A 15,597-nucleotide genomic window follows, 5' to 3' on the forward strand; every position below is an offset into this window, starting at 1 on the left:
ATTAAAAAAACACAGCTTGTGGCTGTGATAGGACGATGGTAGGGCGTGTATTTGGGGGAAAGATCGATGACCTGAAGGGTATACTTCATCTGAACCTCTCTTGGCATCTGGTGACTGGATAGCTTCGGGTCGATATCGCAGCTGAGTCGGAATCTACCTGCGCTCATACGTTTTACGGAAGAGTTCACTGGATAGCGATCAGGAGCAGGAGTGACGTCTGTTTATTTGCAGCTCAGGGCATTAAACGCAGAGTTCCTTCCCGCGGCTTCAACCCACCCCCGCCTCACCCCTTACTGTGTTTGGCGTGCGAGTCCCCCTGGTTCCATTCCATTCACCCCCCCCACACGAGGGGCCTTCACATCTGCCTCTAGTGGATCCTGGAGCGATGTGCGAAATGCAGCGATTTAAGGCTACGAGCCATTTTTTTTTCTCTTTCGGGGTGGGTTTCTACTATGCGGACGCAAATCAGGTCACCCCTGAAACCGACCGCAACCTCCAGCTGCTTTGAGAGGCGAGCTCCAGCGCAATCCTTAACGCTCGCTCACATAACCCCCGTGTTTCCCAGATGCTAAATCCACGCTGATTCTTAGGCGAACGTCGCTGCGTTAATCCACCAACGACTTATATTTTTAACCCCCACCCGCCCCGCCCCGCCCCGGTTTTTTTTTTTCTGTTTGTCATCTGGACCCCTGAAGGGAATCTGGACCCCATTTGCGGATCGCAAATGACGTCTCTCCCTTTCGACTCGGGACTTTGCGAGGCCCCGTGCGTCCCCGTTTAGCAAATCGATCCTGGCCTTCGCTTTACGAGCGTAACGACACCTTGCGCCCCATTTTCTTTCGGATACCTACACGCCCCGAAGCTACGCTGGTGTGAACACTGGGCGTTTGCACGCGAGCGCTGTATCGACTGCAAGGATTATTATTATTATTATTATTATTATTATTAATTATTAATTAAACCACAAAAAAACACAGCCACACGCACACACACTCACACACGTGTAATAATAATAATAATAATAATAATCTTTGCATTTGATCGAGCGCCTTATCACGTTGTCGCGATATCTCTTTTCGTGGCTTTGTTTCTCATTCTCTCGCTCTCTATCCTCCTGTACCCCCTTCGTTTCTCGTTCCCTCTCTCTCCCCTCTGATCCGCGCTCTCATACCCTCCCTCTTCTTCGCCTGTTTCTCAATCCCTCTCTCTATCCTCTTTTTCGCCTCTTTGTTTCCCATTCCCTCTCTCCCCCTTTTCCTTTCTCATTCCCTCTCTCCCACCTTTTTGTTTCTCATTCTCTCCCTCCGCCCTCTTTCTTTCTCATTCCCTCTTTCCCACCTCTTGTCCTTTCTCATTCCCTCTCTCCCTTTTCCTTTCTCATTCCCTCTCTCCCTTTTCCTTTCTCATTCCCTCTCTCCCTTTTCCTTTCTCATTCCCTCTCTCCCTCTTCCTTTCTCATTCCCTCTCTCCCTTTTCCTTTCTCATTCCCTCTCTCCCTTTTCCTTTCTCATTCCCTCTCTCCCCTTTTCCTTTCTCATTCCCTCTCTCCCTTTTCCTTTCTCATTCCCTCTCTCCCCTTTTCCTTTCTCATTCCCTCTCTCCCTTTTCCTTTCTCATTCCCTCTCTCCCCTTTTCCTTTCTCATTCCCTCTCTCCCTTTTCTTTCTCATTCCCTCTCTCCCCTTTTCCTTTCTCATTCCCTCTCTCCCTTTTCCTTTCTCATTCCCTCTCTCCCTTTTCTTTCTCATTCCCTCTCTCCCCTTTTCTTTCTCATTCCCCCCTCTTGTCCTTTCTCATTCTTCCCCTCTTTTTCTTTCTCATTCCCTCTCCCTCTTCCTTTCTCATTCCCTCTCTCCCCCTTTTCCTTTCTCATTCCCTCTCCCTCTTCCTTTCTCATTCCCTCTCTCCCCCTTTTCCTTTCTCATTCTTCCCCTCTTTTTCTTTCTCATTCCCTCTCTCCCTTTTCCTTTCTCATTCCCTCCCTCTTTGTCACTGCCCTCTCTCTCTCTCTCTCTGTGTGTGTAAGTGCCGGAAGTCCTGCCCTGACAGTGGCTGTGGTGGGGGCTGTGTGTTGGATGGTGTCCCTCTCTCTGTGTGAGTGACTGTGAGTGGCTGTGGTGAGGGCTGTGTGTTGGATGGTGTCCCTCTCTCTGTGTGACTGTGAGTGGCTGTGGTGAGGGCTGTGTGTTGGATGGTGTCCCTCTCTCCCTCTCTCTCTCTGTGTGAGTGACTGTGAGTGAGTGTGAGGGCTGTGTGTTGGATGGTGTCCCTCTCTCTCTCTGTGTGAGTGACTGTGAGTGGCTGTGGTGAGGGCTGTGTGTTGGAAGGTGTCCCTCTCTCTCTCTCTCTCTGTGTGAGTGAGTGTGAGTGGCTGTGGTGAGGGCTGTGTGTTGGATGGTGTCCCTCTCTCTCTCTCTGTGTGAGTGAGTGAGTGTGAGTGGCTGTGGTGAGGGCTGTGTGTTGGATGGTGTCCCTCTCTCTCTCTCTGTGTGAGTGAGTGAGTGTGAGTGGCTGTGGTGAGGGCTGTGTGTTGGATGGTGTCCCTCTCCCTGTGTGAGTGACTGTGAGTGGCTGTGGTGAGGGCTGTGTGTTGGATGGTGTCCCTCTCTCTGTGTGAGTGACTGTGAGTGGCTGTGGTGAGGGCTGTGTGTTGGATGGTGTCCCTCTCTCTGTGTGAGTGACTGTGAGTGGCTGTGGTGAGGGCTGTGTGTTGGATGGTGTCCCTCTCCCTGTGTGAGTGACTGTGAGTGGCTGTGGTGAGGGCTGTGTGTTGGATGGTGTCCCTCTCTCTGTGTGAGTGAGTGTGAGTGGCTGTGGTGAGGGCTGTGTGTTGGATGGTGTCCCTCTCCCTCCCTCTCTCTGTGTGAGTGACTGTGAGTGGCTGTGGTGAGGGCTGTGTGTTGGATGGTGTCCCTCTCCCTCCCTCTCTCTGTGTGAGTGACTGTGAGTGGCTGTGGGGGATGAGAGCTGTGAGCCTGACTGGTGGCTGCAGTGCTGCTGAGCTGCTCTGCTCTCCTGTCTGTGTTGGGGCTGTGGAGCTGTGAGAGAGAGAGACACACAAACACACACACACACACACACAGAGAGAGAGAGAGAGAGAGTGAGAGGTGGAGTGGGGGTGTAGAGGAGAGACCAGACCAGTGGGAGTGGGAGTGGGGGTTACACTGAATCCACAGCGAGTAACATTGTAGCCAGAGCTGCAGAGCTACATTTGCTTCGGGAACTCCTCTCTACTCACAGCAGTTTCTTCCCTCCTCTCTCTCTCTCTCTCTCTTTCTCTCACTCTCACTCGCTCGCTCGCTCGCTCTCACTCTCTCGCTCACTCGCTCTCGCTCACTCTCAGCTCTGCCCATCTCCACCCGCCTCAATCGCTGCTTCTTCATGAGCTCCTCAGGATGTCAGGGAAACATTACAAAGGGCCTGAAGTCAGCTGCTGCATCAAGTATTTCATATTCGGATTTAATATCATCTTCTGGGTGAGTAGTATCTCTCCCGAGTGAGTGAGTGAGTGAGTGAGTGTGTGTGTGTATCTCTGTATAAAGCCGTCTCTCTCTCTCTCTCTCTCTAATGTATAATATATTTCGCCCACAATTACGCGGTCGATTCGCTTGACAGTATATTCCGTGAAGCGCTTTGAGACGTCTCGAAGACGGGATAAGGCGCTGTATCAAATGCGAGGATTGTTAACACTGTTATTAGTAGTATATAATTATACGCGCACCCCTATCTGTGTGTGTACGCGTGTGCGTGTGCGCGCGTGTGCGTGCGTGTGTGCGCGCGGGCGCGTGTGTGTGTCTAAAACTAAGACCATTAGCACAGTCTTGGAGCTGTGATCTTGACAGGTTCTGAGCTCAGGCGGATGAGAGACAGGGACTGTTTTGGAGAGAACGTTGTTAATGATGTCTGTTTCGGACCCTTTTGCAGAAGGCCAGACTGGGGAGACACAATGCAATCACAGATTTGCGTGTGTGTGGGTGTGTGGGTGGGGGGGGGGGGGGGGGGGTGGTGGGGGGGTGTGGGCTGTGGGAGAGTAAAAACACCCTACACTTACTTGAGCAATGATGGCGTATCGGTGTCAGATTTGTCAGACGGGGGCTTTGTGTACCACGGAGGTTGGTTAGAGGTGGGCGGTGGGTGGGTGGGTGGGTGGGTTGGGGTGAGGGTGAAGGTGGGGGGGTGGGCGGGGGGGGTGGGGGAGGATAGACCAGGGATTTTGGGTGCATTGACACAATCCCGAATGCAACCCTTTTGTGTTCCTGAAAACACCCACCGCTCACAACGCTGTATTTTACCTCAATGGGGTCATTGACCAAAAAAAAACACACATTTGTCAGCAAATCAGGGTAGGGTTCTGGTGTGGTAGAGCTTTATCTCATTCTTTAACTCTTTTTTGGAGGACAGAACAGTCGCATTTAACTCTTTCAATACTCGAGTCCGTGGTTTCAAACTGGTGGTAATTTCCTTTCCCCCCCCCCCCCCCCACCGCCCCCCTCCCCACTTTACAATGCTTTTGTTCACAGCGACTTTCGAGATCACCGTGAATTAGCGCTAAGCTAAACGGAGTTAAGGGTCAAACGTGTGGGCTGTAACATCACCCATAACGACAGTAAGGTTTGGACTGTTTGGCGGTCTGTGCTGCCTCTTATTGACCAGCGCTGGTGGGCAGAATAGCTGAACGTCACAGCTTTGGCGTCTCTCGATCACTGGGTTTCCGAAGAACCGCAATGTCCTGTACCTTCAGGCTTAACACCTCCCAGATACAGGACCTCCCTCTCCTCCCTCTCCTCCCTCCCTCTCTCCTTCCTCCTCCTGTGTTTTTTTTAAAAAACAACTCGCACGCGTGTAGTGACCTGACATGGTGCTGGGCACCAATGGACGGGAGGTGGGGGAGGGGGAGAAGGAATGAAGCGAGCGATTGTAAGACAACGGTTGAAGAGGTAGATCTTCAAGCAGCTCAAGGAGGGAGATGGTGAGGCAACAAGGGTTAGGGGGTTTCAAAGGGCGAGTGTGTGTGTCAGAGGGGTCATGACTGAACGTCTGGCCAGAGAGAGGGGAGACAATTGTGAATTGCCTTTTGCGTCGGAAGGACATCTTACAAGTGCTTCACACGGCCGACTTAGAGCCTGCGCTGGGGGTTGAGGGGTGGGTGGGGTGGGGGAGAAACTGAGGAGAAGAGGGGAAAGGTGGCCAAAGGCACGGTCAAAGAGAGACGAGAGTCTGTCCGGAGAAGATCACAGTTGTAGAGTGAGAGTGGGAACCAGGAGTAAGGATATTGAAGTCAATCCTCGAGGAGAAAGTCAGCCAGCGGAGCCCAGTGAGTACGGGGGAGAGGGGCGTGGGGGGTGGGGGGGGGGGGGGGGGTGATTAAGCTAAGCTTAGTAACTAGAAATTTATTATGAGGAACTTAAATCAAATTTATTTGGAAAGTCTTAACGGAATGATGTCAGAGTGAGTGTCACTATTTACTCTGTAACATCCTCGAACAATCGAAGGTTTGTCAAACGTTCTGCCCTTTATTTGATCGTTGCTCGTCGCTGACTGTCTATCTTGTTACCTGACACAGGGAGATTTACTTCAGTGAATGGAGCGCTTCCAATTTAGGAGGGACGGGAAACGCGTCGTGTTCTCACTCATTCTCACAGCGTAAATGAAATCAACCGCTGCACGACTTTTAAGCGCGATACCTCGATGTTTAAAAAAAGAGCCGACTCAACAATTTTGCCTGACATCAACAGCATGTAAAGTCGTGGAAACTTAACATGTAAAGTAACGCAAACTATTCTAAGAGAGAGAGAGAGAGAGAGAGTGGGGTCGGAGAGTTCCTGTGACTGTTTCAAGTTAATGAGAAACGTGTATTTACAAAGATCGTTTCTGACAAGATTGAGGATATTGCAGATCAAGTTAATGTGTGGCTTCCAGCGATGTCGTTTGGACTGTCAGAGAGGCTTTGACTTAAGTGCCACGCAGAAAAATTAAGCTGATGTAGAATTACAGGGACGACAAGTTTACGACTGTGTGGTGTCTTTCATGTTGGGAGGACCTCTTAAAGTGCTTCACACAACTGCCTGAGAGCCTGTGCTGGTGGGTGGAAGGCAGAGGAGAATCGTGGCCAAAAGCTCAGGCAAAGAGAGTGGGGTGTTTTTTACGGCGGATTTTGAAGGAAAGGGAGAGGGAAAGGGAGTGGTGGGAATCTCTGCGTTGGCTGTAGAGACATCTGAAAGGGACGTGGAATTGGGGTGAACCACTCACGGGAGTTGCGAGTTGCAAATTTGAAATAATAACAGTGTGGCGTTCAGTATAGCGTCAGCCTTCACGTCTCAGGGCGCAGTGGGAGGGGAGCGTAGGTGCAATGAAAGAGGTAAGTCTTCAGTGGCGCACAGCAGTGGTCCCACAAATAGAGTAATGGTATCTTTAACGTCCACCCTGAGGGGGTGGCTTGGCTTTTACATCTTTCACTGATGCTGTTCCTGCAAACTCCACATTGGGGTAGAAATCTACCAGAGGCCTGACCGAGGCAGGTTTAAGGTGCCTGGTGTAGTTTCCTCCGTTAAAGTGTAGTTTGGGTAGAATGAACCATTCTAGAAGGACAACGTATGGCAACATGTGTTCATCAGATATTTGGTTAAAAAAAGAAATCCTTACATTTGACTTAAAGTATTTGCGTCATCCAATTCGGGAGGATGTCGCAAAGTGCCTCACAGGGTGTGTGTGTGTATATATATATATATATATATAGGTTCAGCCTTGTTTCGAATCAGTTGGACTTCGAGAATAGTTTACAGCGTAAATTGTAATGACTACAAATATTGTAGGTGAACACCTACATTTCCGGCTTTTCCAAAAGGCGGAGCAATAGGTACAATTACTGTGGTTCACTGATCCTTGCTCTGTCAGGACATTTACGAGGCAGAAATTTGAACAAGGCACCCGATGGGACTCAAGACTGGAATCCTTGAGGAACTGAGGGAGAAAATTCCTACTGCGGTTGATGTGCTTTGAAGCTCCCAAGTATACAGGAATTGTGCAGGATGGATAAGAGGTTTGCTTGCATTTTATTCAAGGTTTGCTTGCATTTCTGTCCCTGGCTGTGGGCCTGTTAAGCATAGGAAACCGTGCGTAATGGGTGAGGTGGTGAGGTGTAAAAGCAGACGGGGGAAGTGGTTATGTGGTTAGTGATCGGATACTGATGGTTCTAATCTACACAAATGGCCAGGATGCACAAGCTGACAAGACCGAGACTGAAACTGTACCAAATGTTTTGAACAAGGATTCAGATCAGAGAGACAGACACCCGATCAATGAAATGCACCACTGATAAATGTGATCGTGTGTTTCTACCGTTTTTTTTTGTTGTTTGGTGCTTTGCCTGGAGTTCCAATACTTAATAGTGTAGACTGTAGTATAATCCCAACACGTTAAAGTAAAATCCAGGTTCAGATATTTTGTCCACAAAGTACACTCTACAGTATATTCTGTGAGGCGCTTTGAGACATATCAAGGACCTGCTAAGGCACTGTATCAGATGCGAGGATTACTTTTATTTTATTTTAAAATTCATTTCGTAGGCAAGTGTCGCTCCTTGGACTTCAGTCTTTCGGACTGACTGATTTGCTGCTGTAGGTTTTCTAGCGATAACATGGGCTGCGCTACGCAGACAATAATAATAATAATAATAATCCTTGCATTTGATATAGCGCCTTATCGCGTCTTCTGATTGAAAGGACATGACCTGAACGGGCCTGCTGACTTCACTTAGCGTCTGGCACACAACACTGTGCCAAGGTTTTTTTTGTTCCCGATTTTTCCTAACGCAACTCGGTCACCTCCAAAACAATTCCGAGAACAGAATCCGGTGAAATCCAGGCCGCTTATTATTTGTGGTCACCGTCTCTGGTGTAAGAGTATATCAGTCATGCTGAGCGTGTGCATCGGCGCAAACACTTGAATGAGGGGCAGAGACGTCCCAGAGATGGGAACAGTTCAGCAACCTCCACTGGTCATTCTGAACGTGCGCAGCTGGTAAGCACTGGTTGACTTTCTGTTTACATGGGTTGGTGCCCTTGGAGCTGTCGCAATCTTCTCTCGTCGAGTTTGAGTCATCGCTCAGCCGGTTTGAACGGCGGGGCTGAAAAGACACTCTTCAAAGGAAATGCGGTGTGAGCGCCTGACTTGTGTGGCAGATTGGCTCTGTCGGTAGCTTTTATTTCAGAAGGTTGGGGTGGGTTCCATTTTATTTGGGTCAGCTGGAGGGTGGGGGGGGGGGGTGGTTTGTGACACATGCGGAAACCCATCACCGTGCTTAAGAGGATCCAAACCGAGCTGAGATTTCCACGCAGCCCACCTACACATGGAAAGCCCAGAGATAGGTTGTTGGAATGGATGTACACTCTTTTCCCTAACGAGACACATCCTGTTTGCCTAATTCCGGAAAGTATTAGGCGCAGGTGGGCGAGAGCTAAGGCTTGGGGACCTCGGAGCGTGCGTTGGGCTAACTGCTGGAGTCTGACCCGCTAAAACGGCATAGCTTGCCATTGATATCACTGTCTGGTAAGCTTTCCCGCAGCTTGTCCAGCTGGGACCACCCCTCTCAGGGCGTTGGCTTGCAGGATTAATCAGAGCCGAGTGGGATGACTTCCTGCGCCCAGTGACTCAAGGACTTAGTCTAATAGTCCAATAAGGTAACATTCCTGCGGAACGCTGTTATTAGAGGTGCTGTCCTTTGGAGTGAACCGCAGGCCTATCTGCCTGTTCAGGTGGACGTTCAAGATCCTACGGTACTAATCGAGAAGCGAACAAGAGTTGTTCCCAGTATCCGAGCCAATTCCTGACATTGCAACACAGCGCAGTGTTTCAGCGACTGACGTTCCACTACAGTATGACAGCCGCTCACTCGACACTTGCCACAGCCTGAGCGGCCTCGAGAGCCGTTGCAACCGCAGCAAAACATTTCTCAAGCAAAATCCTTTCCATATTGTACAGTACGGTGTTTGGCACACTGGTTTCTTTCAGGGACGTGCAGCTGGATGCGGTTAGTAACAGTGTTTGACCTCCCCCCCACCCCCCACCCCCCCCTCCCCACCCCCCACCCCAAGCCCTCCATTAAACGAGGCCATTGTTTTATATTTAAAAAAAAGCTTGAGATTCAGAACATTTCATTCTTTCTGAGAGACGGAGATCACATTAAAGGTTTGGGTTGTTGTCTCTATGGGATTTGACGATGGTCAGTGTCGGACGAGATGGAGATGAAGCGCTGTCCTGCTGTTGATCTGCTGTGTTTGCCGCACGGAGGAAATCGTCAACCGTAGCTGCAAACTCTGGACACTGTCAGAGCCAGGAAAGGTGTCTCGAGTTCCCAAAGCGTATGTTATTTTTGTTTTTCTTTGGAAAATTGGGAGATTGTGGGGCTGCAAGGAGTTCAGTGGGATGTAAACCATTGCCATGGAAACGCTGGAGATTCGGCACAGCTGGATGGATGGATTCTGTTGCTTACACCCATCATTTCCACTTCACTAAACTCACTGCGGTCAGTGTTTCTTTATCTGACCAGAAGACAACCCTGTCTCTCTCCTCTCGTGTTCTGGACCTGTCTTTTGCTGTAGAGATTACTTGAGGAATCTTCTTGACTGTTCTTTGTTTGTTTGTGTGTGTGGGAGAGGGTGCGGGGGGGCTATTATTAATATTATTATAATAATAAGGACACAATTAAACTGCATTTAACGGTCTTGAATAAGAACCCTATCGGGGCCCAATTCTGCATGGTTTCATGCTTGTGTCTTGCAGCAACAGCAATGACTTGCAGTTGTCCAGTGGCCTTCATGCACAGTAAACGTCTCGTAGCACTTTGCCGTAGCGAGAGCGGAGGGCGAGCAGGGGCGGGTGGTGGGGGTGGGGGAGAAGGGTGAGGTGACCGTAGGCACGGTCGAAGAGGTAGGTTTGAAGGCGGGGTGTGAAGTCGTATGGAGAGGGAACGAGAAGAGAGAGAGAGAGAGGCGTTGAGGGAAGGAGTTGCAGAGGTTTGGAGCGTAGAGATGGAAAGCCTGAGTTAGCTGAGCGGAGTAGAGAGGAGTGGGGTTTGTGGAGCTGAGATTACATGGACTCTCTTCGTTAGAACCCACGTCGCCAGCAACATAAAGCGGCCGCCTGGATTGGACTTGCTTTCCAATTTCATTTAATTTGCATAGATTCAGTTGTTCCATCAAGCCATTCCCTCCCCGGTTGAGGTATGGGTTTGGATGCTGAATCCCAGCACTTTGGGATGTCCTCCTGACGTGAAAGGTGTTACACAAATGTATTTGTTATGTTTTTGGATCCACTTAACACTCCACACCCACGACTACATTGCATCACGCTGGTTTAATGCTGTTTATACTCCTTAACTGCATTCCTCTCATTCCCGAGGATGTAATTAAGAACCGTGACTACAGATTATCAGCCAATTTTGGGTAGTAGTATTATTATTCAGTCTCATTCAGTTGATGAAAGTTCGTTGCCCAGTTCACTGAAATAATCATATAGCTACGGGGACCGTAAAGATTGACACCTGGCAGCGTCGAATGCTCTCAGAACTCACGCTCTCTCTTTCTCTCTCGCTCTCTGAGCGCCAGTAAGCAAAAGGCCTGAGATCGAGTGGCTGGCCAGGCTATTGCGGTCAACCCCGTCAGCCTGCACCTCTTGGGGACTGTTAGGGGAGAGAGCGATGCCTGTTTGTGTCGGGGTCGATGAGGTTGCCCCCCCCCCCCCCCACCCCCCCCCCGAACTTGGGTTAATAAATTCTCGGGTTAATCTTGATTCTTGAACCAAGAGTGTACGTGTGCGTTAGTATCTGCAGGAATACTTCAGAAAGACATGCAGGAGAAATGTTACTAAAAGGTGCAGCGCTGTGTAGCTTTGCGCGTTACAGCGCTTGCATTTAGTACAGCGCCTGATCATGCCATCGAGACGTCTCAAAGCTTTTCGCAGGATATACTGCAGAGTGGCGTGGCTGTCTGTATTTTGTAGGTCAACTTGGCAGCCAATTTGCACACCCAGCAATGGCCGTAAACTGCCATGGAGTGAACGACTTAATTTTATTTGGTGGATTGTTGGCCGGGACACCAGGAAGAATTGATTCTCTTTGCGTCTGGTGCCTTGGGATCCTTAACGTTCCACCCGCACAGGCGCACGGGACCTCGGTTTAAAGTCTCATCCCGAAAGGACGGCACCTGAAAGCCCTGGGATGCCATCTTACACTTGTGTGGGTTCAAAGCCACGACTTGGGGCTTGCAAACTGATGACTGGAGCGAGCGAGCGAGCGTGCGAGGGTCTGAGATCTGGACACGCACGAATTTAACAAAGTCCGGTCCGTTCTTTGCAACCGATAACTAAAAACCCCGTTGCGGTCCTTGTCTGCGCACTTCTGTTGTTGCAACACGCTGTCTGTCTGTTGTGTGTTTTGGAGCTGACTTCTCGTGGCTCATGACCTTGTGCCTTCGTGTGGCTGAGAGGCCAAACTGATCTGCTGCCAGAGAACTGTCAATCGTGGTTGGTATCAGGAGGCAGAGGGTGAGAAGGAATCAGATCGAATTGTTCCTCTGTCCCTCCCCACTTGCTGCCGTGAAGATGGAATCGTAGAATCTTACGGCACAGAAGGAGGTCGTTCAAATGCAAGGATTATTATTATTATTATTATTATTATTCGGCCCATCATGTCTGTGGCTCTTTGAAAGCGCTGTCTAATTAGTCCCACTCCCTCGCTCTTTCCACATAACCTTGCAAATTTTTCCTTTTCACCTATACATCCGATTCCCTCTTGAAAGTTATTCTTGAATCTAGTGCATTCCAGATCGTAACAACTCACTGCATAAAAACATTCTCCTCCATCTCCCCTCTGGCTCTTTTGTCAATTATCTTAAATCCGTGTCCTCTGGTTATTGACCCGTCTGCCAGGAGAAGCAGTTTCTTCTTATTTCCTCTTATCGATACCCTCCATAATTTTGAAGACCTTGGGTGGCCGTCAGGAGCTGCCTTCAACGACACGTCTGAGATTGGCGACTTGCCATGTAGGTGGCAATACGCACCCTATTGTCCAGTTACTACGCAATCTGCTATCGTTGGCAGAATGGAAGGCATTGGCAGCTGCTGGTTACGTTATTGTTTTTCCTGCTTCGAAGTGTCGAAACCTTACCCTTCAGAACAATTCTCGTGGACTTGACCTTTAAGGCTGAAGCCACAAAATTCTTCAACTCCGTCTTCATTTGGAAACCGGTTTTCCGCGATCCTTAACAAAGCTTTTCACGTCAGAAGGTTTTTCGGGATAAACCCTGGAAGGGTTTTTAAACCCTCTGGCCCCTTCGTTTCCGAGATGATTCGCTGTGGGGTGGGACCAGTTGGTGTTTAGTGTGATCCTCGGGCTCATTAAATAAAAGATTTCTGGAGCTCAGTCATGCACGAGGTACCTTGAAAGTTGCTGTGTCTCATTTCTGTCCTGACTTGTCAGTGTGAGTGCTTGCTTCTAATGACTAGCTTAGAAGGCTCCTTGTAGAGACGCAGGTTGGCATAACAATATAATCAGTTGTTAGCTGGTGAACTGGGTTACAATATCGAAAGCACTTGTAAATAAAGAAACGTCTGTTTTGCTTTTCTTCCAGACGTACGCACTTATATAAAAAAAAAAGAAGCGCTTCTGTAAAGCAAGTCGTCATACAGCGTGTGTTCGTGTCATTTAAATTCCCTCGTAAGCACAGCAGTGAGTAAAGTCATTCAGTTCAGCATCATCAGGGTTATTATGGCCAGTTGGCTAACATAAAGTGGACACCAGTAGAGCGGTGGGTCACAAATCAAAAGTGTGGAAAGCGGTAATAATTGTGGGTGGCCTTTTTCGGTGTGGGTTTTGTTTCCTGCGAGGGAGAATTGGTTGAGCTTTTGAAAACGCAAATTCTCTGTTGTAATTCCTGGGCGAAGAAGTTGGCGGCTCAGCAAACGGTTGTCCCACTTACATTTCTTCACCGGCCTTGCGCCCAACAGTTTTCATCTGACATCGTCGTTCCTTTTTCTGTCGTGCATTCAATAGGGGCGCAACCGTATTGTTCTCGGGCCGGATTGTGTATCTAGCAATTTCTTGAAGTTTATATGTGCGGGTATGTGTGCACACCTGGTGTGTATGCGTGTGTGTGTGTGTGTTGCCATGGAAAGAGTGAAAAGCTAAACAGAAGCCTCTGTACTATTGAACCAGCTGTAGTGCTCCATAATCCCTTTCCCACTTGTACGTGTGGAGTGAGAGGAACGGAATGGAGGTGTGTGGAAATCCTAACCCTCGGATGTACCTGGATAATAATAATAATAATAATAATACTTGCATTTGATGCAGCGCCTTATCACATCTTCAAGACGGAAGCGCAGTAAGCAGACTACCTGCAGGTTTTGTCAATGGTGACGTCCGTAAAGCTGGGTCCGCGGCATTGGATTTCGGGTTTGCTGGAATCAGTTGCTGGATAATAAGACAACTGCGTGCATGTGTCAGTCTGGCTCGGTAAAGAAAACACTACATCAGTGAGCGAGTAGTAAGGTTATGAGGAACTGGCCCCCTAGGGAGACAGTGGAAGCAGACAATGTCATTTGTTTCAAGATCAAATTAGATAGGTTTCTGCTGGAAAATAATAGCTCAGGATACAGTATGTGGTTTGGGACACGACCCGTCAAGTGATGGCCAGGATGCTGGAAAGTGAATTAAGATGGACTTTGGTCTAAATTCTTATGAAAAACGTCATGGTATCTATCCTGAAATTGCCCTTTACAATCCTAAACCTTTGGCCTCTTGCTCTATTATTCTGGTGCGTCCTAAAGTATTGTTCTGGATTTACTTTTTCAATCCTATTTACAATGTCGAACACCTCCATAAAATCCCCTCTGAATCTCCTCAGAGAGCTCCAGGTTGTCTAATCTTGCTATTGAGCAAAATCCCCAAACCAACTGAGTGACTGCATTGAACTTCAAGCATTTCACGTGGGAATACTGAGAGACATTGAGAAATATATGCAATGGGGCCACTGAAATAGAATGAGATACTTGTCGCAACTGGGACAAAAAAGGGAAATGTGTCAGCATGACTACCTTGGGAGGAGGGCTCTTCAGTTGAAAGACCGTGGAGAAACGAGAAGCTGGGCATCTAATACGTGACCCTGGGTTTGTGCAGGCTCATGAATTCTTAACCATCAATGCTCAGTGGTTAAAGCGCTCGCCTCACAAGCGAGAGACCTGGGTTCGATTCCCGTCAGGTCAGGGCGAAACCTTGGGCAAGTTTCCTTACTCCACACAGAGCCTGATAATAATCCCTCAAAAAAAAAACGATAATAAATTGGTCACTTCAATCCACGACTGTTTGTGGGACACCGCTGTGCGCAATTGGCTGCAGGGTTTCGCCCACAAATATACAGTCTATACACTTTACAGTGTACGCTGCGAAGCGCTTTGAGACGTCTAGAAGACGTGAAAAGCGCTACATCAAATACAAGGATTATTATTATATTATTCTGATTATTATCGTGTGCTGTAGCTCGCGTGTGTGCTAGATTCTGGAACGAGAGAGGGCTGCACAAGCTGGAGGAGGCTTGGCTCTCATTGCTGGCTAAAAATAGGTGAATGGAACGACTGATTTCCGAACCGGAGCATCAAATCAAGACAAGCAGTGGGCACGTCCAACTCATTCAATGCAGAGCGTGTGCAATGCTGACAAGCCTGGAAGTAGACTCTGAAGGGTATGAGTATTGTAAGACGGGAAATGTCCTGCCACCGTCCTATATGTGTGCCTGTTTTGTGTGTCCATTTAATTGAGCCATGTCCATTCTGAGAACCATACAGAGCACAATCAAGTGCTGGGGATAAAATGTGATACAGAACGTGAAACAAATGACCTGAAACCACATTGGCAATAGTTCCAGATGTACCAAACTGTGCATAATCTTTCATCTGACCACACATAACTATTTGCCTACAAAACCCACATCGTTACACGTTAGAGTAAATCCTGTGAAGTGCTTAGAAACGTTCTCCCGACATGAAAGGCGCTGTGTCGAATGCAAGGATTATTATTAGTTTTTTTATTACAATTTGAGATGCGCAGTTATCAGAGGAAGACATGCTACGGATGATATTCAGGAATGTAGTGAAACTAGAGATCAGAATTGTTATTTTTCCCACAGGACACTGGTGATGTAGAACTCCTAACAAGCAATAAATGTTGGAACAGCACCTTCAAAAAACAGTAATCCTTGCATTCAGTGTAGCTCCTTATCACGTCATCAGAATATCTGAAAATGTGTCACAGGACTTCACTGTAAAGTGTAGTGACTTTGCCTTTGTAGGTGAACGTATCTCCTTGTGTACAGTATTGGACGATATAAGGGTAAGTCCAGAGAGATGTGTTGCCTTTGGAGGGAAAAGAGGCCAGATTTGAATAGTGTAGAAGTATGGGTGGATGAATATTCTGTAATTTATGTTTTGGGGACTGAGACATGCCTTTGTGGAGGGTTGCCCAGGAGGTAAAGGCACTTGATAGATTAGGATTTGGTTGGAAGGATGGGAATTGATTGGCCTAATACTCTTTCCTTATCTGCGCTTTTGC

At 48.4% G+C, this 15,597-nt stretch overlaps 1 protein-coding gene across 2 annotated transcripts in view; it reads left to right on the plus strand.

Annotated features, from left to right (window-relative positions):
* The first annotated feature begins 1,997 nt into the window (after nt 1–1,997).
* Nucleotides 1,998–15,597, plus strand: part of LOC103182128 (tetraspanin-5) — a 50,686-nt gene continuing 37,086 nt past the window's right edge. The window contains exons 1-2 of one of the 2 annotated variants that reach the window (XM_042336579.1): nt 1,998–2,056; nt 3,343–3,475. In XM_042336579.1, the coding sequence (XP_042192513.1) occupies nt 3,395–3,475 (81 nt within the window). In that variant the 5' untranslated portion in view covers nt 1,998–2,056; nt 3,343–3,394. Of the gene's footprint in view, nt 2,057–3,293; nt 3,476–15,597 lie in introns of those variants that run through there. The other variant, XM_042336580.1, reaches the window with a different exon arrangement.

The sequence above is a fragment of the Callorhinchus milii genome, unplaced genomic scaffold (genome assembly GCF_018977255.1).
Source record: "Callorhinchus milii isolate IMCB2004 unplaced genomic scaffold, IMCB_Cmil_1.0 Scaffold1, whole genome shotgun sequence".
Taxonomy (NCBI): Eukaryota; Metazoa; Chordata; class Chondrichthyes; order Chimaeriformes; family Callorhinchidae; genus Callorhinchus; species Callorhinchus milii.